At 37.0% G+C, this 26,357-nt stretch overlaps 1 protein-coding gene across 33 annotated transcripts in view; it reads right to left on the bottom strand.

Moving 5' to 3' along the window:
* The window catches only part of rims2a (regulating synaptic membrane exocytosis 2a), a 1,351,795-nt gene that overhangs the window by 442,290 nt on the left and 883,148 nt on the right, over positions 1–26,357 (bottom strand). For 26 of the 33 annotated variants that reach the window (XM_051936048.1, XM_051936053.1, XM_051936052.1 and 23 more), the window contains 3 exons: positions 21,690–21,736; positions 19,526–19,638; positions 4,479–4,526 (listed from right to left, as the gene is read on the bottom strand). In XM_051936048.1, coding sequence (XP_051792008.1) covers positions 4,479–4,526; positions 19,526–19,638; positions 21,690–21,736 — 208 coding nt within the window. The remainder of the gene's footprint in view (positions 1–4,478; positions 4,527–19,525; positions 19,639–21,689; positions 21,737–26,357) is intronic. The other 7 variants (XM_051936063.1, XM_051936054.1, XM_051936075.1 and 4 more) reach the window with 1 other exon arrangement.

The raw sequence follows: 26,357 nt of genomic DNA, 5'->3' as shown, positions 1-26,357 counted from the left end.
TTGATCACACAAAATATCTCTTAATGTAAAAAGAAAATAATGAATGATTTATTATATAGGAATTGGGTATCTTTTTACTTTTGATTTAAACAGGCCTAAAGGTATATTTTTCAGCATCACCAGTATTCAAAAAGCCACCATATCAGGTCATCATCTGCAAAGCAGAGGTTGTAGCCAATGTATTATTCTACTTTGGTGAGTAAATAACTAAAAGATAATAAAAAAATCACTTGAAAAGTACTGCAATTTATAAGATAAGTTACAAAGACCCAAGTTGTCCCACATCCTTTTTTTAATGTTACTGTAATTGTAGTTTTTCTGGAAATTTTATTATTTACCATACATTTTCACGTTTTAATATTTTACTATATTGATATTGTACTTGTTTATTTCATAAACATTATATGTGACACAGAAAGAGGAAAATAATGAAAATCAGTTTTTGCATGTTTCACATTGAAAGCTTTAATGGAAATACTGTTTGAACCAAAAAAACCTAAAGATAGCAGTGATATACTGTCCCAGTGTTTTAAATTTTGTTCCAAGATAACTTCTCTTTTAATTGGTTCATTAATTTTCCGAATCCATATATACCAATACAGGACTATGGAGGAACTGAAGCTTATTCGAGCAGCATCAAGCACAAGTCAGGAATCAGTCCTGGACATCGTGTCAATCCAACATTGGGCATTCTCAGGCACATACCCATTTTTTAAAATTATTCATATAGGATCTTTTTAACATGATCAATTGATTTTATCTTTGAGCTGTGGGGCAAAACAACAGTCCCTACAGAAAGTAAAGCAGATTTGAAGAGACTTTGTTAACAAAATAAAGGCATTGCTCTTGGAATTGAACTGTGAAACAATGAAGCTGAGTGGCTGCACTAACTGCTGCACTACTGGCCCACAGTCCTGAGAAAATGCAAATAAAAAAACTAAAAAAGTATTTCAGAAATATGAGTGTGAATTCGAGCACACACACTGTGTGGAAGTGTGTTACTTTCTGTCAGTGTTTCAGTGGGCTTTTATCCAGGTACTCTTGTTTTACTACTACAGTGATCCCTCGCTATATCGCGCTTCGCCTTTCGCGGCTTCACTCTATCACGGATTTTATATGTAAGCATATTTAAATATATATCGCGGATTTTTTGCTGGTTCGCGGATTTCTGAGGACAATGGGTCTTTTAATTTCTGGTACATGCTTCCTCAGTTGGTTTGCCCAGTTGATTTCATACAAGGGACGCTATTGGCAGATGGTTGAGAAGCTACCCAACTTACTTTCTCTCTCTTGCACTGACTTTCTCTGATCCTGACGTAGGGGGTGTGAGCAGGGGGGCTGTTCGCACACCTAGACGATACGGACGCTCGTCTAAAAATGCTGAAAGATTATCTTCACGTTGCTACCTTCTGTGTGCAGCTGCTTCGTGAAGCGACATGCTGCACGGTGCTTCGCATACTTAAAAGCTCAAAGGGCACGTATTGATTTTTGACTTTGTTTTTCTCTGTCTCTCTCTCTCTCCCTGCTCCTGACGGAGGGGGTGTGAGCTGCCGCCTTCAACAGCTTTGTACCGGCGGTGCTTCGCATACTTAAAAGCCAAACAGCCCTATTGATTTGTTTGCTTTCCTCTCTCTCCTGATGCGCACTCCTTTGAAGAGGAAGATATGTTTGCATTCTTTTAATTGTGAGACAGAACTGTCATCTCTGTCTTGTCATGGAGCACAGTTTAAACTTTTGAAAAAGAGACAAATGTTTGTTTGCAGTGTTTGAATAACGTTCCTGTCTCTCTACAACCTCCTGTGTTTCTGCGCAAATCTGTGACCCAAGCATGGCAATATAAAAATAACCATATAAACATATGGTTTCTACTTCGCGGATTTTCTTATTTCGCGGGTGGCTCTGGAACGCAACCCCCGCGATGGAGGAGGGATTACTGTACACCCAAATGATAAGCATATCTAACTGATTGGTTAATCTAAATTAGCCCTCATATAAATGAATGTGTGAGCATCACTAGGAAAATGCCATGCGATGGGCTGTAATCAACTCTTTGGTATTTTTAGGTGATTATCAAGGAATTGCTTTGCCTTCTGTTGTGCCATTTAGGTTAAAGTGCTTCATGACCAAGTTCAATGGGGAATTTCCTTGATATTCTACATCAAAACATGTTGGTCCAATCTAGATTTCAGTGTTTATACAATAAATGCAAATTATCTGAATCTTGGGGCTGCTCAACAGCTCCAACCTATCTTATTTCTACCATCATGTTGGACAGTAGGAAGAGATGTTGTTTTGCTTCTCCTTTATTCAGAACATTCCACCATTGTCTTATCTGTCACAAATACCCATTCTTCTGTTACCTGCTCTCTCTGTTCATGTATTATAAATACACCTCAGAAGTTCATGTCAAAAAAGTTTATGTTAGAGCTTTACGAAAAAGTAATGGAATAAACTGAAAAATAGCCTATGCTCAGTAATAGTTATTAATTCAATAAAGCACTTAAGCAATTAAATAACCAAGCTTTACTTAAAGTTTGAAACACTGTGAAAACCACTGCCACTTATCATTTTTTATCACCAGCTTAAGCAATCTTCTTCTTTTGCTTCTTTGCAATGCCCTATGACATAAATATCCATCTTCAAAGTGGTAACCATCTTCCAGTTATTTTTTACTCTCCTGCATATGTGAGTCTTTAACTTAAATGTTTGTTCATTTCATAGCTTATCTTTATTCAGCATGGCGGGTGGGGGGATTGGGTGGGAGTTGGATATCTATTCATTTTTTTCATATTGTGAAATTCTCTGCTACAAATGTTATAATGCCAGTATTAGAATGCCCATGTTAATGATGCCTCCATGTACTACAGCTCCACAAAAGTAGGGCTAGTTTTTAACTAGCCACACAGATCTGCCTAATTAGTGGAAGCATGCCAAAAACAACAATGACAATATAAAAAGAAAATGGATGAAATGTCTAATGACACACTTTTGAAGCTTTGCATATAAACCAGTCAGCAATGATCCTGATAACATCATTGCCCATAATTTCAAAAAGCAAATTTAAATTTTGACAATGTGTCAACTTTGGAAGGCCAAATTCAGATCCCAGCTAGTCGTAGGTAGGTCAGCCCTATCCTAGAGGTTCCAGTTCTGTCCTGGAGGTATAAATTATTTTTTCTAACAAAGACACTAAATGCAGGATCATCATATTCATTGATGTCATGAAATGTAGAGTTTATTTGATACTTATTAAATATTACAGTTTTCTTGATCTACTTTTAGTTATTAGAGAAAAATCAGACCTCATTTTAGGTCAAAATAATGAAGGAACATCAATATTTCTAATGGAAACACAATTACTCTTACAGATTATTTTTGTGCTATGTGGAAATACTCTAAATCAGTAGTTTGTAGGAACAATCAACCAAAAACATAAATATACTCAAATAAAAAGAATCTGTCTCGATGAATTTGAAGATATAATAAACCCCTTGAGACTTCTAGGATATTATTTTCCTGTCACTCTGGTATGTGAGTTCTTAGATACTTGTACTGTATATATAGTGATCAGTAAAAGGGTACAATTTGTTTACATAGCAACAATAGACTCAGTTCTTTAAAAAAGTGGAAAATGCAATTTTGTTGCTGTAGGATCAGCTAAATTTGCATACCTGCCCAAAGTAACATGAAAAAAGTTCCATACATCATCTTTTGCTTTTGATATCCTATAACAGATCCTATAACAGATATCAAGACATTCATTGCAATGATGAAAATAAGCTTTTAAACTCTGAAAAGGTACACCTGAAAACTGCATTGCAGATAATTTGTGAATCACATTTCCCAATTTTCTTATTGCTCTAACCCTAACCCTAAACCTAACCCTAAAAATGTATGCTGCTATTACAATATGGTTTAAAGCAATCAGTAGGTTCTTCCATAATGTGGAAAAACATCCAGTAGATTTTATCAAAGGTAATTAGTAACTGAACTCCTATCAGTCAGACACAATTTCCATTAACACACTACATTATAGTAGAGGATTTATTTCATGTTACAAGGGAAAGCAACAAACTTATTTGCCCCAAGATGTTTACTACAAAAGAGTAAAAATATATATTTAAAGAGACGTTTAACCTTCTACAGCCCCTTCCAGTAAAGCAGCAACAAATGTTATTGTGCTTCCTGGTACCTTGAAAAAATGCTTCTGTATTTTGTTAAATACAGGGCAGTAGCAGACTGTCTCTTTAAACCATATAGCTGGGTTGGTTAGTCATGCAGACTATTTCTAGGCCCCTGGCAAGATGACGATATATTATTAAAATATAATAATGGCCAAAGCAGAAACATTTCTTACAGTAAGGGAAAGGGAAAACAGATTTGTTGCTTTTTTCGTACTATGCATTTTCCAGATAGAAAAGAAAAAAGGAAACAGAAAGACCAAGATAATATTCTATCAGGCAAACAGTGGCCGTTACCTGAACCCTAGGAACAAAAGGCGTGGTTCTTCTACTAAGGCTTTGGCTCTGGGTATGCAAAATTAAACAACAAAGAAAAAAATGCAATAAAGCGAAACCAAAAAGACAAAACACACATAAAACACAAACTGCAGGCTAAAGAAAAGAAAGTCACAAATATAATTCTACATAGGTCAAAGCTTCAAAACACAGACAACTCTCAAAAAATCAGCACTTCAATCCAATCACTATCTCAATGAATAGGTCCATAAATACTTACTTTATTTCCAGTTCCAATTGACTCCAGGCTTACTGTTATTTACTTACAACCATTTAAGTATACTTTTTTAATTTTGAAAAAACAAACAATTTTATTCTAAATTCAAAGCCATTTCACTATTTACAAACAAATATAATTAGCAGTAAAAAAAATTACAAATGGCTTCCAAATAAATGAATGAAAAACTTTATGAAAACATTTTGCTAAATTAAATTTTATAGAACAGAACTGCTGATAAATATGGAACCTACAAAAACATTTACTGCCCACACGATAAACCAGAGTTTCAGCAAGGGAAACAGTTTAGCACATCACCATGAAATGTTTTACCACAATCAGTGGAGGGCTGCAATGAGCTAAATATTGGGACCCATCCTATATAAAAGTGCTTAAGGTCCAGTTTTACTGAGCCTTCTATTTAATTTCATCTTTTAGAATGGGCTAAGAGAAGGCTAACAAAGTTAATAGAATAAAAGCAAAATCAAAATATAAAAGAGGACTGAAAAAGAAAATGGAAAATTTCAGAAACATTTGTGAAAAAATAAGCATGTACTGTAAACTGTTAAATACTAAATAAAAGATGCCTTTTAGCTAACTTTTGGCTATATAGCCTTCTTCGGTACCTTCCATAAAATCAACAACTGTAATAAATTCAAAGGTTTGAAAAAAAGAACCTTTACACTTACTTTTTTATTATTTAATGAGGAAACACATGAAATTATGGTCTAGGTTAGCACTAAGATTGAAATAATTAAAAAATCACTCTCTAAAGGGGACAGTATGCAACTAAACAGGACATTTAAAGTGGGAAAGAGATTAGAGAACAAACAAATCCTGCAGATAGAACATATGTATTAAAACCTAAACAAAAAAGACAGCATTCCAGGTAGGATTTGTTTTTACAGTTTCTGCTTCATTATAATACAAACTGATGCAGGTAATGTCAGATAAATACTCAGCAACATAAAAGAATTCATGTTCTCTCTAAGCTGCCTTTGATAGTGAAAATAAATTGATCACTGATGAAAAGAGAAAGCATTTGAGTCCAAATTAATTGACTCCACAGAGAATAAGCTCATTTTACAGTTATATTGATTTTGTATTTATATTAATAAAAGTACAGAATGAATAGACTGAATGGTTAAACTTTTGTATCATGCTATTGCCTGAACAATGCAAAACTAAAAGCAGCTGGGTTTAACATTTTTTATCTATAAAATACAATACAGTACAACTCTGCATGAGTGGAGATGTTTGAATTCCAACAGGAATACTAATTAGTGGGAACAATGAAAAAAAGCAAAGTATTTTTTTTGAAGTTATAACTTTATCATCAGGTCCTTGCTATGAATAAAAACGGATAATCATTCCTGGTCCCATTAAGCAAGGTAAATTCATGCATTTGTTGTCAATATTATCTGCCCAAGATTTTAGTAGGATAATAATAAACATACACAGTAAATGTGTGCAGTAATAACCAAGAAAATATTTTACATAGTTCAAGCTTTCCACAACTGACTCATAATTGTTTATAGTTTTAGAACAAAGATTTAAACAACGTCCAGTGGTTAGCGCATCAAATTATGGCAAGTCAAAAGATAATTTATGGAATGATGTTTGTAAGATTTATAGATATTTTAAAATATTTAAAGATACATTTAAATAATTTATAGATATCTTTGAATTGATCTAGTTATTCCTAAATCATTGAAAATATCTTTAAAAACAATGGAAGATATCTTAAAACTATAAAGCATTGTAAGATATTTCAAAATGTTACACAATATTTTAAAACATACCCGCCACCTTATCCCCTCCTCGAGCCACCACCTTATCGTGGTGGAGGGTGTTTGTGTCTCCCAATGATCCTAGGAGCTCTGTTGTCAGGGGGCTTTATGCACCTGGTAGGGTCACCCAAGGCAAACTGGTCCTAGGCGAGGGACGTGACAAAGAGCGGTTCAGAAAACCTCCTGTGATGCATACATACCATGGATGGTGTTTTCCCTTGCCCGGGCACGGGTCACCGGGACCCCCCTCTGGAGCCAGGCCTGGAGGTTGAGCTCGATGGTGAGTGCCTAGTGGCTGGGCCTGCACCCATGGGGATCGGCCGGGCACAGCCCGAAAAGGCAAAGTGGGTCCCCCTTCCCATGGGCTCACCACCTGTAGGAGGGGCCAAGGAGGTTGGGATGCAGTGTGAGTCGGGTGATAGCCGAATGTGGGGACCTTGGTGGTCCGATCCTCAGCTACAGAAGCTGGCTCTTGGAATGTGGAACGTTACCTCTCTGAAGGGGAAGGAGCCTGAGCTAGTGTGCGATGTTGAGAGGTTCCGGCTAGATATAGTTGGGATCACTCGACGCACAACGTGGACTCTGGAACCAGTCTTCTTGAGAGGGGCTGGACTCTCTTACCACTCTGGAGCTGCCCCTGGTGAGAGGCATAGAGCAGGTGTGGGTATACTTATTGCCCCCCGACTTGGAGCTTGTTCATTGGGGTTCACCCCGGTAGACGAGAGGGTAGCCTCCCTTCGTCTTAGGGTGGGGGGATGGGTCCTAACTGTTGTTTGCGAGTATGCGCCTAACAGCAGTCTGGAGTACCCACCCTTTTTGAAGTCCCTGGAGGGGGAGCTAGAGAGTGCACCTTCTGGGGACTCCCTCATTCTGCTGGGAGACTTCAATGCTCACGTGGGCAATGACAGTGAGACCTGGAAGGGCGTGATTAGGAGGAATGGCCCCCCCGATCTGAACTCAAGTGGTGTTTTGTTATTGGACTTCTGTGCCCATCACGGATTGTCCATAACGAACACCATGTTCAGGCATAGGGGTGTCCATATGTGCTCCTGGCACCAGGACACCCTAGGCCTCAGTTCGATGATCGACTTCGTGGTTGTGTCATCGGACTTGCGGCCACATGTCCTGGACACTCAGGCGAAGAGTGGGGCGGAGCTGTCAACTGTCAATTTACCAGTCGATCTATGTTCCTACCCTCACCTATGGTCATGAACTATGGGTAGTGACCGAAAGAACGAGATTGTGAATACAAGCGGCTGAAATGAGTTTCCTCCGCAGGGTGTCTGAGCTTTCCCTTAAAGATAGGGTAAGAAGCTCGGTCATCCGGGAGGAGCTCAGAGTAGTGCCACTGCTCCTCCGCATCTGATCAAGATGCGTCCTGGACGCCTCCCTGGTGAGGTGTTCCGGACATGTCTAACTGGGAGGAGGCCCCGGGGAAGACCCAGGACACGCCGGAGGGACTATGTCTCTCAGCTGGCCTGGGAACGCCTCGGAATTCTCCCGGATGAGCTAGTAGAAGTGGCCAGGGAGAGGGAAGTCTGGGCATCTCTGCACAAGCTGCTGCCCTCACGACCCGATCTCGGATAAGCGGAAGAGAATGGATGGATGGATGGATGGATATTTTATATTACTTCTTTAAACACAATATCTATTTATATTGCAGATATTTCTATCCTTGAAACACTTGAAGAGATCTTCAAATAAGCAATTAATCATTTAGAAATACATTTAAAATCATATTCTTGCCATTTTAAAAACCTTTAAATTATTTACAGATGCTTAAATCAGTGCCTGCACATTCAAAGATGTTGTTAAATGAATTCAAAGATAATCTTAAATCGCTGCCTATGTATATAAGACATCTTTAAATTAAATTTACAAATATTTTAAATTAATTTAAATTACTAGCTGTTCATTTAAAGATGTATTCAAATCACTTCCTCACAACACAAGTAGTGTCCAGTAATTTCCCTCTGTGTTCAAATTCAAGCAAAAACTATCTTACTTGATTTTAAACAGCTTTCCTACTTATGAAGCACAGAGAAGTAAACGAATCTAGCAATCAAGGCAGATGAAGAAAACTTTGTGATAAGTTTTGTCAACATGTGTGGTAGTAACTAGCATTAAAATCTGATGAGAACACAGCGTTTACATGTTGAGTTAAAACTAATGCTGGGTCAAGAATTTTTAACAAGAACAAATTTGGTGTAGTACTCACAGTTCAGCCAGAACTGTTGGTTTGTTGGCATAATAAAGTTATACTTACTGTGGTAATTGTAAAGGAATTTCTCGATGAAAAATGTATAGCCTTTGCCCACCTTTGATGCTTTCGTTGTGTAGTGCTTTTCAACAATACTTTTTTCACCGCAAAAATATGATTTTTGGAAGTGATAGAGGTAGCATAGGCCACTAGGCAACAGATCCATTGCTGGCTAACTTACAGGAAGCAAGTTTACCCATTGAAGAGTCACTTCCAAACTTCACGAAAAAGCTAACTGCACTGTGGTTGATGGGAGAAAACTTTGACAGCACACCATACTCAAAATTTAAAAGGAAGACAGCAGCAGTACCATTTTTTTTCTCAACCACCCTGGATGAGAAACAAATTTTATTGTCTGTTTTGCCAAACATTTATGCAAGTGGAAATTTGACTATTTTGCTTATTACATTTTACATAACCCATTAAGTGAAATTTAGGCACCAGACAAAAAAAAGTGGTGTTGTGTACATGTTAATCAAGTCCGCAACATTGTTTGTTCTTAAGATATGATTTAGTTTTTAGTTTTTATTTAATTTTTTACTTACTTTCATTTTTATACTTTTGTTTTATTATTTCACCATTTTCAAAATAGTTTCATGTTCTTTTTTTATTTAGTTTAAGTTTTTCAGCAATTAACTTTCCATTTTTGTCACATTATGAGTTTTGTTTAATGCACTGTGAGAAACCAGCCCAGCCACAGACAGACACTGAATGTCCCGAGTACACACTCTTTTATTAATCTCGCTCCAATTAAACGGTAGCACAATGCCTAAACCGGCCAACTCAGTCTCTTTTTCTCTCTTGACTATCTTTCTTTCTTTGCCCTCTTTGGCCACCTCCTCCTCCTCCTGACTCAGGCTCCCATCTTCTCCCTCCCGAGTCTCGCCTCGAGTAGAGTGCAGCGGCCTCCTTTATACAGCACCACCCGGAAGTGCTCCAGGTGATTTCTTCCTGTCTCATGGCGTCCCGTTGGAGCAATGTCCCCGGACATCTGTCACAGCACCAAAAATATCCACATGGACACTGTTTTCCAATATTGCAAACTTAGTTTTTTATAGTTGTCAAATTGTTCATTATTCTTATGGTATTTCAGAATCAGAATCAGAATATCTTTCTTGTCATCATAACAAATACAGCGAAATTAGGTGCAGTCCCTCCGGTGTCAAAATATAAATAAAAAATAATTAAAAAAAGGTTAAGAAGGATAAGAAGAATTAAGGTAGAACACAAATATTCAACATAAGACCTTAATTGCACATGAACAATATTGCACAATTATATTATCTATGATAGAAATCAATTTTCTCACAATAATGAGACAGTTCAACGCTTTCAGTATAATCAAAAAATAAAAGAATCAAACAGGTAGAATGCTCTGATGCCACTTCTTCTTCTTCTTTCGGCTGCTCCCATTAGGGGTTGCCACAGCGGATCATCTTCTTCCATATCTTTCTGTCCTCTGCATCTTGTTCTTTTACACCCATCACCTGCATGTCCTCTCTCACCACATCCATAAACCTTCACTTAGGCCTTCCTCTTTTCCTCTTCCCTGGTAGCTCTATCCTTAGCATCCTTCCCCCAATATACTCAGCATCTCTCCTCTGCACATGTCCAAACCAACGCAATCTCGCCTCTCTGACTTTGTCTCCCAACCGTCCAACTTGAGCTGACCCTCTAATGTACTCATTTCTAATCCTATCCATCCTCATCACACCCAGTGCAAATCTTAGCATCTTTAACTCTGCTACCTCCAGCTCTGTCTCCTGGTTTCTGGTCAGTGCCACCGTCTCCAACCCATATAACATAGCTGGTCTCACTACCGTCATGTAGACCTTCCCTTTCACTCTTGCTGATACCCGTCTGTCACAAATTACTCCTGACACTCTTCTCCACCCATTCCACTCTGCCTGCACTCTTTTTTTCACCTCTCTTCCACAATCCCCATTACTCTTGTCACACATGTGCGCATGGGAGGCAGCTAAAGGGCTTGAGTAAGGATAATTCTGATTGAAACCAGAATGTGACAGAGTGCACAGACTCTTTTTCTCCCTTTCCTGCAGACCAGTCACGGAAGATTCCACCTGGTCCTCTTGACGTCACTTCCAGGACAGAGCCTATGGAAGAAGACCTCCCCAGCTCCGGCCCCTGTGATGTCACGTCCAGGCTAGAGCCTATGGTTGAAGACCATGAGTCCCGACCCCTTTGACCTCACTTCCTGTCTTCCCCTTTAAAAGACTCCACCTTTACCCTATTCCCTCAGTTCTGTTTTGGACTTGGTTTTGTGCACATCAGTGCTGTATTCATTTTTACGACATTGCATCCAGGATACCAATTATACGGGAGGCTGCCCCAAACCTTGCTATGGCTCTGTGTGGAGTATGTAACACTCTTTACTGTTGATCCCAAGTATTTAAACTCATCCACCTTCACCAACTATACTCCCTGCATCCTCACCATTCCACTGACCTCCCGCTCATTTACACACATGTATTCTGTCTTGTTCCTACTGACTTTCATTCTTCTCCTCTCTAGAGCATATCTCCACCTCTCCAGGGTCTCCTCAACCTGCTCCCTACTCTCGCTAGAGATCACAATGTCATCAGCAAACATCATAGTCCACAGGGACTCCTGTCTAATCTTGTCTGTCAACCTGTCCACCACCATCGCAAACAAGAAAGGGCTCAGAGCCGATCCCTGATGTAAACCCACCTCCAACTTGAATGATCTGATGCCACTAGTTACTTTAATCTGCAATGAGTATAAAGTGAATAGTTATTTAAATTGAAAAAGTCTAATGTTTGAGATTATGTTTATGAGGTGTAACAGCACTGCACACATTTACTGTTATATCTATTTTTGATATTTACTTAAGCTGATTATAGGTCATTTTTTCTAGGTTTTGTTGTATTGTTGGTTATTTTTTGCAATACTGTTGGTCACTAATTGAACTCAGTTAATAATAGTAATAATAGCAATACAGCTTAAAGTTATTTCCTGTATAAAGTGCATTTCTACAAAACTATTACTTACATCAGATACTAAACACCTGTTTTAGCAGCATCTCAGATCATTCATTTAATAAGCAACATGTAAAACCTGGGGAGCTCCCTGTAAGCCTAGACATGATGGTCGTCATTTCAAAACGACACATGTAGAAATGTTTAATGACAAACTTCTGTTATCCAGCTGTAAAACATCAATGAAACCTGATCTCATGGCACTGTATAACAGGAACTCGCGATGCAACAATGCACTACCCACTTTAAAACATCAGTATTGATAACCTTAAAACTGAATCTATACATGTAACACCAGATTGGCTGATAACATTGACTGCATGCTACGTGTTTGCTTAAGGATTCACTGTGATGATAAAGCTAACAAGCAACAACATCTTTGCAAAATAAGGAAGTTATTCTTTTCTTCGAGTGGTATGAATAAACATCCATAGATGGCTACTGCGCTCTAAGCCACGAAACTCAAAAAGTTCAGGGTCCATTAATTATGGTTCTGGTGGGCTGCAGTGGTTGCAGATCTGTGTTCTAACCAGTTTTTTAATTAAAAACCAGGTTTAGTAGATGGGTGGCACGGTGGCGCAGTGGGTAGCGCTGCTGCCTCGCAGTTGGGAGATCTGGGGACCTGGGTTCGATTCCTGGGTCCTCCCTGCGTGGAGTTTGCATGTTCTCCCCGTGTCTGCGTGGGTTTCCTCCGGGCGCTCCGGTTTCCTCCCACAGTCCAAAGACATGCAGGTTAGGTGGTTTGGCGATTCTAAATTGGCCCTAGTGTGTGCTGGGTGTGTTTGTGTGTGTCCTGCGGTGGGTTGGCACCCTGCCCGGGATTGTTTCCTGCCTTGTGCCCTGTGTTGGCTGGGATTGGCTCCAGCAGACCCCCGTGACCCTGTGTTCGGCATTCAGCGGGTTGGAAAATGGATGGATGGTTTAGTAGATAATTAATTTTGGTGTTTAACTGTGTGGTTTTTCAATACTTTCATTCTTTTAAAACAAATCTTTATCAAATTGTACATTTTTAATTTTCAAAAATAAAATACGGATCTAATTCCTTATAATCAAGTTAACTGAAACTATGCAAATTTATTAAAAAGACTTTATTTAAAGACTACCTTCACATTGCTCCCTTTCTTGTAGCTGCTTTGTCCGGCGGTGCTTCGCATACTTAAAAGCCAAACAGCCCTATTGATTTTTGATTGTTTGCTTTTTTCTCTCTCTCTCTCTGACATTCTCTGCTCCTGACGCGCACTCCTTAGAAGAGGAAGATATTTTTGCATTCTTTTAATTGTGAGATGGAACTGTCATCTCTGTCTTGTCATGAAGCACAGTTTAAACTTTTGAAAAAGAGACAAATGTTTGTTTGCAGTGTTTGAATAAAGTTCCTGTCTCTCTACAACCTCCTGTGTTTCTGTGCAAATCTGTGACCCAAGCATGACAATATAAAAATAACCATATACACATATGGTTTCTACTTCGCGGATTTTCACCTTTCGCAGGGGGTTCTGGAACGCAATCCCCACAATCGAGGAGGGATTACTGTATATATATATATATCTGTGGTGGGTTGGCACCCTGCCCAGGATTGGTTCCTGCCTTTTGCCCTGTGTTGGCTGGGATTGGCTCCAACAGACCCCTGTGACCCTGTGTTCGGATTCAGCGGGTTGGAAAATGGATGGATGGATGGATATATATATATATATATATATATATATATATATATATAGCTTTAATAGTAGATAAACAGGTTCTTTCTAATTAAGAACCACTGTGGTCCTTCAGGATGTAAAGAAAAAAAGGGAGAGGCACACTGTAACTGTAATGAAGTGTAAATGCCCAATGATATAGTTCCAAGTATTGTAGTCAGACCTGCCACAAAGTAAAATTAAGCGTTTCATAGACAGTATTTTAATATTCCTTAGGAAACAGGATATTAATGATTTAACATTAGTCCAGTATCTAGTAGGTTGGGAGAGGGAACCATGTTTATTTTGAGGACCAGATGCAATAGACTCCTTAATACTTTTAAAGATCTTTCTGTAATTTGAGATTATAATGCTCTGTAGTAGGGAACAGATATCAATAACCAGAAGTTTAGATGCAACTAACCAGTCTATATAAATAAAATCGTAAGCTGTTTGTCTGTTTGCAAATCATGCAAGTGGCTGAACAAATTTTTAAAACATTTTCATGGTGCATTGCAGTTGGTCCAACTTAATATACAGGTGATATGGAATATTTGGAAGAGGGGATGTAATGGGAGGGGCGCACAGCGACAATAGAAAGCCTAGAATTCCCCATCAGGGAACAAGAGTGTGCAGGAGCTAATGTAACACTGTTAACAGAGCACACAAACGTTTTGTAAAGACCAAAGTAGGATCTCATCTAAGAACAGTGATTTTTTCTCAACTAATTTGGATAACAATTTCAATGTCTTGTTAATTTACAGATTTTGTCTAAGAGTATTTATTTTTGTCTCATTGTGGGTTATATTTAGCCATACTCCAAAAGAAAGTTTTTTCCATTTACTTTCATTAAGATCCTTTTCTGAGAAATATACAAGTCTAAAACGGGTGTACGATGTTGACAAATGATGAGCAATGTTAATGAGCAATGTTCCTTTCTTTCAACCCTTCAAAAACTTTTAAAACTCCCAAACACCCTTTAAAGCGAGTTTCCCAGTTAGTTATCATTAATTTATATCTTGGGTCTACCATATGAGGGTTTGCTAGATCATCTCATGTGACATAACTTTATAAGCATGGCACTTTGATGTTAACAAAAAGATTACCTATATCTCATACATGCATCAGTTTTATTTCTGCTTTAAAACATATCAACTAGTATTGCTGAAAATTAACACTGGGAAAAAACCCTAAATGTTGAAATGCTTCATGTAACACAGAGAAAATCTATTTGAGGTTATTTCTGCCAAAGAAGTACATATTTTTTTCATAGACAGTAATGTCAAATCTGTTCATTTTGTATTGAAAAGTTACATTTGCATTGTTATTTTTTCAATTACATCACATTTATCTAAAGAAAATGTTTAAATGGGGAAGTTTTTTCTTCATAATCATCACATATATTAATTTGCCACACAAAATTGAGCTCTGAAGTGAAACATTTTTATAAAATTTTCAATGTGAAAGTACATGGAACATTTTAAGGCTTTTTCAATCATCTGTGGACATGTACCCTTTAGCCCCATTGTAAGCTGCAAGAACAGATTAAGTATTTTAAAAATGTATTCAAAAAACACAATTTTATGTGGCAAATTAATATATACCATGGTTGAGAAGAAATAATTTCAACTTGAAAAAAATCTAATATTCCTTTAAGTATAAACAAAATACCATGTCTATCAATTTAAAAGGACACAATGTAGTATTGGACTTAAGTTAACTTTAAATTTTAACTTTGCACCCTAAGGCCCTGCAGCTGTTATAGATGTGAGGAAAAACTAGTTTCACTTTGTGTCTAATTTAATGTACTGATATTGTGTGGAAATGACAAAAGCCATTCAGCGAGTCTAATCTCAGGTTTAAAATTCCTGGACTCCAGTATAAAGATATGTCCATTAGTACCTTTCCAGTGGATGATAGCAAAAAGTTTCAATACACTAGAACTGAATTGTAGGGGACATTTTCAGATTGCTATTGAGTACATTCTGTTTTTGGTTGTCAACATTCAAAGCAACATTTGCTGTATTCAATATCCCACTTAAACCCTTCCAACTTCCAGTCAATGAAAAGAAGTAGACAACATCTTTGGGAGCACCAGTGGATAAGAACAAGAATTAGACAAAGCTGGACCAGGATAATAAGAAGGTGACTTTGTTACTTGTTCAACCAGGCTCCATAGACCCAGACAGTACAATGATTTTGTTTTATCTATTTGTTTTAGGTCTGATTTCATAGTCACATCACATTTGTAAATAACTATGCAATCTTCTGCTGAAAGTATTAATGTCCAAATCAGTCAATATTTACTCAACAGACCATAATTTATTTAAAAATTTGAGTTCCTAGACTCACAATATTTTTCTTTTAGGTCCTATGAACAAGACATTAAGCAAGTCTTCTGGTTACTATGATCAAAGAGCTTGATACAACTTGACTGTGACTGCACTTTCAGAATGAATTTACTGTTTACACCCATTAACTCTAAATAAAGGTGGATTAAAAAAAATTTGCACTGAAGGTGTTATTTAACATTCCACTTGAATAAATGAATACCCCTTTTCCAACCTTGGAGCTGCTCATTGATGGGAGATTTTGGTAATAAGCACTTAGGTATAACAGGTACAGAGGGTTGTAATTGAGCCTAGAAAAGCCTGGAGACAAAAAAACTTGCTTTGTGGTGAAGCAAAATCATAGTTTGGAGGCAGAGCAGTGTCAAAAGAACAAAAAAAAAAAAAAAAACACATGAATTGTAAGCCAAAACACAAAACCAGTAAAAAGTATTCAAAACAATTATTACAAATCTTAACTCTAATTTGAGCCCTTCTCTCACAGTAAGTTTGTTTGTGTTCTTTGAATCCAACACTTAGATGCGTGTTGCTGCGCGCCGCCATCTCATATAGGTAGATCATGATGAGAAAGTTTGCCACCAGATTGGCAACATGCATGCCCACTGCAAACATTGCCACAGACATGCAAAGGCAAATAAAAAAGGGTGCTTCCAGAATAATAATACAATATACAAAAATAAAATACAAAAGTTCCTAAAATAGAGGAAATCGATTTAGGAATGTCCACTAATCATATTTCTAACAGATACAGTTTCTTTTTTTGTCACTGTAGAAAAATGTTCTGCCCACACAGGGATGCTGAACTGATGTAGGAAATTGCTGTATGGTGTGAAGAACTCATTTATTTATGTTAATCAATCATTTAATTAATTATTAGTGTTGCCTTTGGCAAGGCCAGTAATTAATTAAAAAAAATTAGTATGATGCCCACTCAGGGAAACGAAATTAATTTAGGAGAATGAGAGATTTCTGTTTCTTACCATCCAGGGGCAACAAGTAAATGATGTAAATGGTGTATGTTAATCAATCAGTTAATTAACTACAGTTTTGCCTTTGCCAAATACCTGTCATAATTAAATAATTTGGTAAGGCTCCCAATTTACTTTCCTTGCAATTGTCTATAGCAAGGCGTCTTCGGTTGTTAGGTAGCTGAAGCATGTTCATTTTAAGAAACAGAATAATACAATTTATTGATAAATATAAGGATTATAGAAGTATTGTAACTGCATGTATATTGACATAGAAGACAGAGCACGAAACAGAAGGGACAAATATATAACATAGAACAGGCTGATTGTTTTACTTGCTATTTAGAGTTCTAATCTATTTTAGTGCAGATTAACAGGTTTATGATGTAAAGTTTCTCTTTTCTTGTGGGAGTCCACTCTTTCTCTTTGTGAAGTGGTCCTTCGTTCATGGTGTGAAGTGATGTCATGTTTACTTCTAGTTAGGCTCTTTGTTGTGACCCCTGTAGCTTCATAGGGAAAAGCATTACTCTTTCTGGCACAAGAGTATGGGTGTTAAAGTTCCCTTCTTAAAGTAATGCTACTTCTCTGTCTTCTGAGACTTGGCATGGCAGAGTAGCACATAAAGCTCCCAAAGAGAACAGGTTATCGTCATTTATCTCCCGCAAAGGCAGTGGTTTGTCAGCTTTCAGGTCCTCAAACAAAGTGATAAGCTGAATGCAGCTAGTTTTGAAGGAAGGTGTAACCTCTGATGACTGGATCAAGGTCCCTTCCAGTTACAGAGTCAGTGCCTGCTTTTAGGTGCATTATTTTGTCTATCATATTCAAACACAGTTCAGTTTTTGGTGACAAAAAACAGTGGTATCTTCCTTTCACCTACTTAGCTAAAACAGGTCAAGACATTGATATTAACTTAAAATGACAAACTGCTTTCATGGTCATAAATGAATGTAGCAATTACTTTGAATAGGAGAGAAATGAGTTAAAGGTGCTGAACCTTCAGTTTGTATTTTAAATATAGTGTATACTGATTTACCTATACTTTCAGTCTTTAAAGGGATTGATAAAAATAAAAGCGTGGGCATATTAGGCCATAGAAATTTAATTCCCTTTTATTTTGGGGATCAATACTGCACATCAATGAAAATAATTCATTCAGTATATGCAGGTAATGATTTAATAATATCTTTAATTAATTTAAATATTTATTTAAATGTACAGGCACTCATCCAAAGACATCTTTAAATGGGTAGTGATAACGTGTAAAATAAATGCTCAGAATAAAAACTTCTAAAACAAACTATCATTTAAAGACATATTTAAATCAGAAGATATTTTAAATAATTTAAAGAAATTAGTAAATAGCTTAAATACATGATTATATATAGTTTATTATAGATATCTTAAAATGAAATATATTTAAAATCTATATTTAAAGCATTTATAAATAATTTAGGCATATCTTAGAATATTTCAACACATTTTTAAATCCATTTAGAAATAACTATAAATGATAATTTGACTTGCCATACAAAATGGATATCACCTTTTCAATACTCTGCATTTTAAGAAGGAAAAGCTTTAAAGATTTAAAATAAATTCTGACAAGCTGTACCTGATATTGCTATATGCTTAATGTACGTAAGTGTTCGTAAGATAATGATATGGGGAATGAATATTATGGACACAATTTGATCTTAAACTAGATAAGCAGATTAGGTAGTGGGTACCTAGATGAATAAACACATAATTAAGATAACATTTTTAAAAGTACTGTATTGCTAAATAAGCAAACTAAGCAAAAATGATCTATGTTTAGTTACTTTGAAGAAGCTGATATAATTGTATACAAACAGAACATTAATACATCCATTTAAATGAATTGTTATTATGAATACATGATGACACCAAAAAATTAAAATTTTATACAAGTGTAATGGTACTGTAAATCAGTTATATAAAACTGATTCAAATGTCAAAAACTATTTTTCTGAGCCTTCTTCAATTTTACAGTCCATATTCAGAATAACAATTCTTTGTCTTGATACATATTTTATTGTTTTTACTGACTCAAAGTTTAAATGAATCTTTTTAATTTATATTTAAAAGTCAAATATACACACAAGTTACATTTTTAAAACTGATGCCCCTATCGTGTAGTCCTTATTATGTATGTATGCGTATGATTGTTATGATAAAACTGTAATTTAGACTAATACACAATGTTTAATAAAGTGACACTAAATGCAAAATTTAAATTAATAAGTTTATAAAAATAACCTTACGTTTTCCTGAATATGGCCCACACCACTTCTGTTGTAGAAAAAGTAAATACTTAGAATAAAAGTTTCTAATATTGTAATATACATATAGGCAATGAATAGTAGACAGGACCTGTCCTGCAGTAGGTATTCCACTTACAAATGCTCGGGTATACAGATCCACTCAAAGAATTTAGAGAATATTTGCAGTACTAGGGTGTTGTACCGTGTTAGCCACATTCTCATTATTTTAATACTGTTAAGTAGCTATTGTATAGTTGGTTTGTGGATAACATAATACAGGTTTTGACTAGTATAATATCACTCAGACTCTGAAGTGTAAAGTACAAATAACTCAGGACTGTCAAGTAAATAAAACATGATTTCAAGAAGCACATGAGGGCAAAATCAAACAAAGCACTGCTTAAATGATCAGTTTGATGTTACATAATTTATAAACTGTAAAAAGAAACATACTGATAGTTGCCCAGAGAGGTACTGGGGAGCATCCCGCAGCATGCCTGGGCTCATGGGAGAAGTAACAGAAATAGATGGGCGATCCATTTTCTGGGATTCAAAAGAACTTGAACCTGAAAATACAAAGTTATCTTAAACTCTGCACTAAATCAATGAAACATATACGCATAAATACATACATATATCCTCAAACCAGCACAATCAAATTTAAGTCTACGGGGGCTGAAACCTATCCCAGAAGCAGTAGGTATAGCCAACCCTGGAAGGTGAACAATTCCATAGCATGTTAATTTAAAAGATAAAACTCAGCATTTCAGAAATGGAGTACAAGGCAGTCATGCACAGAATTCACTCTAGCTCCATATGCGCAAAGCATTCAATTATTCAACTTAAAATCTTTTATCGAGCACATGTATCTTGCTTAAAATTGTCCAAAATGTTTCCAGGGCAAGATCCAACCTGCAAACGTTGCAATTGAGCTCCAGCTTCACTAGGCCACATGTTTTGGGTGTGTACCAAATTAATATTATTCTGGACAAAATTTTTTAAATGCCTTTCAGACAGCCTTGGTGTCACAATCCCTCCTAACCCATTAACAGCTGTGTTTGGTGTTCTTCCAGATGGGTTTAAAGTGGAGAAGGACAAACAAACTATGATTGCATTCACTACACTTTTGGCACACAGACTTATTTTGCTAAACTGGAAGAATCCTAACTCTCCTCTTTTAAGTCAGTGGGAAACCGATGTTTTATACTATTTGAAATTAGAAAAAATCAAATATTCAGTAAGAGGATCTGTACAGAATTTTTTTTGAACCTGGCAGGATATAATCAATAAAATTTTAGAATAAGCTCTTAAAGCACCGTGGAAGCAATTATCTCCGCATTTCTTTTTCTTCTCCATTCATCTCTACTGGCCTATTAAACTCATCAATTTAGGTATGTTTACAAGCCTTAAGATTTACCCCGTTGGCCTTGCTCTCTCTCTCTCAGGGGTGGGGGTTGACTTGTTTTTAATCCTATTTTTTGTAAAAATTGATCGATTTGTATGAATGATTACAATAAAATTAATAAAAGTTAAAAAAAAAGATAAAATAATATTTACTTAAGACCACTCACAGTTGTTCACTATGAACACAATTGACACAAATTAAAAAGCTTATCCATCCATCCATCCATCCTCCAACCCACTAAATCCGAACACAGGGTCACGGGGGTCTGCTGGAGCCAATCCCAGCCAACACAGGGCACACGGCAGGAACCAATCCCGGGCAGGGTGCCAACCCACCGCAGGACACACACAAACACACCCACACACCAAGCACATACTAGGGCCAATTTAGAACCGCCAATCCACCTAACTTGCATGTCTTTGGACTGTAGGAGGAAACCCACACAGACACGGGGAGAACATGCAAACTCCACGCAGGGAGGACCCGGGAAGCGAACCCAGGTCCCCAGGTCTCCCAACTGCGAGGCAGCAGCGCTACCCACTGCGCCACCGTGCCGCCCTAAAAAGCTTATAGTATAGCAAAATAGTTTAGGAGATTAAACATGAAGCAATATTCAACACTATAATGTTAAAATTTATTGATGATAAGCCACACCATAAAATCAATAAATAAAATATAAATTACAGTAAGAACTAAAGACACAAATGACTTGGTATCAGTACTTCAGCACAAGTGTGTCACATTAAAATATTCAAGAACATACTGTACCTAGACAATTAAAAATGAAAGAGAAATAAAATATATCATTTGAAAATGATGATTAAAGGAAATAAATGTTGAGATCTAGGGAACGATTAGCAGAGTAGGAGCTACAAAGATAGCAAAAAGGCAACAATGAAAGGTTTGAGGTTTATAACAGGGAGATTTGGAAGAAGCAACAGTCAAAGCCACTTGAGATATACTTAATATGGTAAGTTACAGTATGTTGGAGAGAAATAATTTAATTCCACAAAATACTTTACATAAATGAGTATGGTCAGACAGCTAAGAGATAAAATAGTCTCCATAGGATACTGGTTTTAATATTTGTCTTTTTGGTTTCTAATAACAAATCTTACCGTAATATAAATTACTCCCTACATATAACATACAGCCTATACTCTTGTACAATGTATACATCAAACATACTGTCACCTCTCTTTAAATACATACTTGATTCCAGTTGTGCATGTGTGCTGTCTGGTATCCGAGGAATATCTCTGAAATAAAAATTTAAAAAAGTCATTGATACAAAAAAAAAAAACACATTTGCATTAATTTTATAATTATTTTAAATACATAACATATTTTGGCAAATGTAATTAAATACAGTGGAATTAAGAATATAGGGTGTGTTAGAAGATGTGCTATTGTTTGTTACTTTTTTTAACTGTGAACATTTACTTTGTTATTGTTGATAAAATTTTGAGAAGCTCCAGAATTATTTTCAACAGTAAACTTTTAATAAAGATTATTCTTTTCTTTTGTTGCTAATTTGGATATTAATAAATAAACTGCCACTGGAACATTGTACTGAATAATAAAAAAAAAAAACAGACAAGCCTGCTTGTAAACAAATCTGCAAACAGAATCTCTAACGCCATGGGATATTTTAAAAAACTGCTGAATATAGAACCATTCTGTTCTTATTTGGAAAAAAATACTAATTCATCTTCATAGGTTGCACAGCTGTGGAAACATTAAATAAACAAGACTGATCAAACAATAATTAAAAGTGATTAATTAATGGAAGCATATAAAAATATTCAAAAAAAGAAGGCAGAATATTAATATGTAAATTATAACAGTATAAATAGTATTTATTATAATTTTAAAAACTCAAATCTGAGCTTGGAAACAAAACATTACAGTATATAAATCAGCTGCTAAACTGCTATTAATCCTTTATAAAATAGATATTTTAAATAATGTTCTTTTCAAGTTTACATTTTTTTAAATGTAAATCTATACTAATAAAAGGCAACTGACTCACTCATCACTAATTCTCCCACTTCCCGTGTAGGTAGAAGGCTGAAATTTGGCAGGCTCATTCCTTATAACTTACTTACAAAAGTTAAGCAGGTTTCATTTCGAAATTCTACGTGTAACGGTCATGACGGTCGACAACGTCCGCCATGTTAAACTTTCTTATTTATGACCCCATCTTCACGAAATTTGGTAGGCAGCTTCCCTGCGCTAACCAAAACTGATGTACGTACTTATTTCGGTGGTATGATGTCACTGTCGGCCGCCATATTGAACTTTCCAACGGTCTTTGTTACTTATGGGCCCATCTTCAAGAAAGTTGGTACGCGGGTTCCCAATGCTAACTGAATCCTACTTACGTACATATACAGTGGTGTGAAAAACTATTTGCCCCCTTCCTGATTTCTTATTCTTTTGCATGTTTGTCACACAAAATGTTTCTGATCATCAAACACATTTAACCATTAGTCAAATATAACACAAGTAAACACAAAATGCAGTTTGTAAATGGTGGTTTTTATTATTTAGGGAGAAAAAAAAATCCAAACCTACATGGCCCTGTGTGAAAAAGTAATTGCCCCCTGAACCTAATAACTGGTTGGGCCACCCTTAGCAGCAATAACTGCAATCAAGCGTTTGCGATAACTTGCAATGAGTCTTTTACAGCGCTCTGGAGGAATTTTGGCCCATTCATCTTTGCAAAATTGTTGTAATTCAGCTTTATTTGAGGGTTTTCTAGCATGAACCGCCTTTTTAAGGTCATGCCATAGCATCTCAATTGGATTCAGGTCAGGACTTTGACTAGGCCACTCCAAAGTCTTAATTTTGTTTTTCTTCAGCCATTCAGAGGTGGATTTGCTGGTGTGTTTTGGGTCATTGTCCTGTTGCAGCACCCAAGATCGCTTCAACTTGAGTTGACGAACAGATGGCCGGACATTCTCCTTCAGGATTTTTTGGTAGACAGTAGAATTCATGGTTCTATCTATCACAGCAAGCCTTCCAGGTCCTGAAGCAGCAAAACAACCCCAGACCATCACACTACCACCACCATATTTTACTGTTGGTATGATGTTCTTTTTCTGAAATGCTGTGTTCCTTTTACGCCAGATGTAACGGGACATTTGCCTTCCAAAAAGTTCAACTTTTGTCTCATCAGTCCACAAGGTATTTTCCCAAAAGTCTTGGCAATCATTGAGATGTTTCTTAGCAAAATTGAGATGAGCCCTAATGTTCTTTTTGCTTAACAGTGGTTTGCATCTTGGAAATCTGCCATGCAGGCCGTTTTTGCCCAGTCTCTTTCTTATGGTGGAGTCGTGAACACTGACCTTAATTGAGGCAAGTGAGGCCTGCAGTTCTTTAGACGTTGTCCTGGGGTCTTTTGTGACCTCTCGGATGAGTCGTCTCTGCGCTCTTGGGGTAATTTTGGTCGGCCGGCCACTCCTGGGAAGGTTCACCACTGTTCCATGTTTTTGCCATTTGTGGATAATGGCTCTCACTGTGGTTCGCTGGAGTCCCAAAGCTTTAGAAATGGCTTTATAACCTTTACCAGACTGATAGATCTCAATTACTTCTGTTCTCATTTGTTCCTGAATTTCTTTGGATCTTGGCATGATGTCTAGCTTTTGAGGTGCTTTTGGTCTACATCTCTGTGTCAGGCAGCTCCTATTTAAGTGATTTCTTGATTGAAACAGGTGTGGCAGTAATCAGGCCTGGGGGTGGCTACGGAAATTGAACTCAGGTGTGATACACCACAGTTAGGTTATTTTTTAACAAGGGGGCAATTACCTTTTCACACAGGGCCATGTAGGTTTGGATTTTTTTTCTCCCTAAATAATAAAAACCATCATTTAAAAACTGCATTTTGTGTTTACTTGTGTTATATTTGACTAATGGTTAAATGTGTTTGATGATCAGAAACATTTTGTGTGACAAACATGCAAAAGAATAAGAAATCAGGAAGGGGGCAAATAGTTTTTCACACCACTGTATATGTCCATAGCCTGTAGCTCGGTCGCCGTGTGAGGCAGCGTTGGGTCCCCCATCCCCACGCCGCCCACGTAATTGGCTGCCTGCCTATATAAGGCTGTCTGTCGCTCCGGTCTCTTCATTCCCTTCCTTGCTTCGCCATGGTATTCACGTCTCCCTGCTGATAACTGCAGCCTTTTTATTTAATACATGGCTTCTCCGCTGTTTTATTGTTCGTTTATTACGATTATAGTTATTGTGTAGGTATTTTAGACTTAGTTTACATTGTTCAGGTACCCATTTCCTTTATCGTTCCAACCGTACCCCCATTAACATGTCTATCGAGGTGATCACCATCGATCAAAGAACTGTCACTTACCGAGTGGTTTCCATGCCCGGAGATGGCGACTGCCTTTTCCATTCTCTGTGTTACATATTGCACGGCCATATCAGGCTCACTCTTGATATCCGGAGGAACATTGTGTCTTATGCATTGAATGACTGAGACAGGTTCAAGGTGTGGACTGATGATGGTACAAGAGATAATTATACTACACAGGAGCACTATAAGAGTGAAATGCTTAAGCCCTTCACCTATGGTTCTGCATGTGAGTTGATGGCTGCCGCTGAATTATTCAGTTGTCACTTTCAAGTGAACCGAAATGGCCAAATTTTTTATACCTTTGGACAACGCCAATGCCACTTACAAAGCCTTCTTCAAAATGTTTACCCGAATCTACGAAATCTCCATGGAAACGACGTGTCATGGTTGAGGGAGAGAGCTATCCTGACACCAAGAAATGACATGACTACGTCTATAAAATGCATTTTACTTCAAGAACTACCTTCACAACCGAAAACATATCAGTCTGTGGATTCGGTTGTAGAAGTGGAAGATGCGGTGCACTATCCGGTAGAGTTTCTCCACACTCTGAATCCTCCAGGCACTCCTGAGCATAATCTAATTTTGAAGGTTGGGGCACCAATAATGTTACTGAGAAACTTACAGCCACCGAAACTTTGTAACGGCATGAGACTTTAGGTCACGCGTCTGCAAAAGAACCTAATTGAGGCAACTATTTTTACTGGCAGTGGCTCAGGGGAGAGAGTTTTTATTCTTCGCATCCCAGTTATACCCTCTGATCTCCCATTTCAATTCAAACGCCTCCAATTTCCAATAAGGCTCTGCTTCGCAATGACAATAAATAAGTCTCAGGGACAGACCCTACAAAAGGTTGGCATTGATTTGAGGCAAGATTGCTTTTCACATGGCCAACTGTACGTTGCATGCTCAAGAGTAAGCTTAGCGCACAGCTTGGTCATATTACAACTGGAGGGCCAAACTGACAACGTGGTATACAAACAGATCCTTAACAAATAATTATTGGTATATTTTCTCTCAGTTTAAAAAGGTTTACTTTTCTTCTTAATAAAAATTTTAAGGTAGTGTTTTAAGGCCGTTGCGAAGCGCGGGTATTTTGCTAGTATATTAATAACATTAAAGTTCTATTTAGAACAGTAATTCACATGACAAATAAGAAATATAAAAATGATTGTATAATTACAAATAATGGTGGTAGCCATGACCTTATTAAGTAAGTACATATAAGAGGATTACAGACTGAAGAGACAGCTTCCAGATCAAATTACCTTGTGGTGTTTTCTAAAAGAGAAAATTCAAAGGTGGGCTGCCACCACAAAGTTTTCCACCGCTGCTGCTACCACAAAATGATATAATTAATGAAAATCCATAATTATATCTGATGCCACTCTTGGTAGTTTTCTTAATTCATCTCATGAAAATTTATATCCAAACAATATTTTCAGTAACAGCTGATTTTATAACTTAGTTTATATTGACTTCTCACAGATATTTAAATTACACTATAT

The sequence above is a fragment of the Erpetoichthys calabaricus genome, chromosome 13 (assembly GCF_900747795.2).
Source record: "Erpetoichthys calabaricus chromosome 13, fErpCal1.3, whole genome shotgun sequence".
Taxonomy (NCBI): Eukaryota; Metazoa; Chordata; class Cladistia; order Polypteriformes; family Polypteridae; genus Erpetoichthys; species Erpetoichthys calabaricus.
Note: the sequence above shows the minus strand (reverse complement) of the source record. Positions and strands in the feature narration are given on the sequence as shown.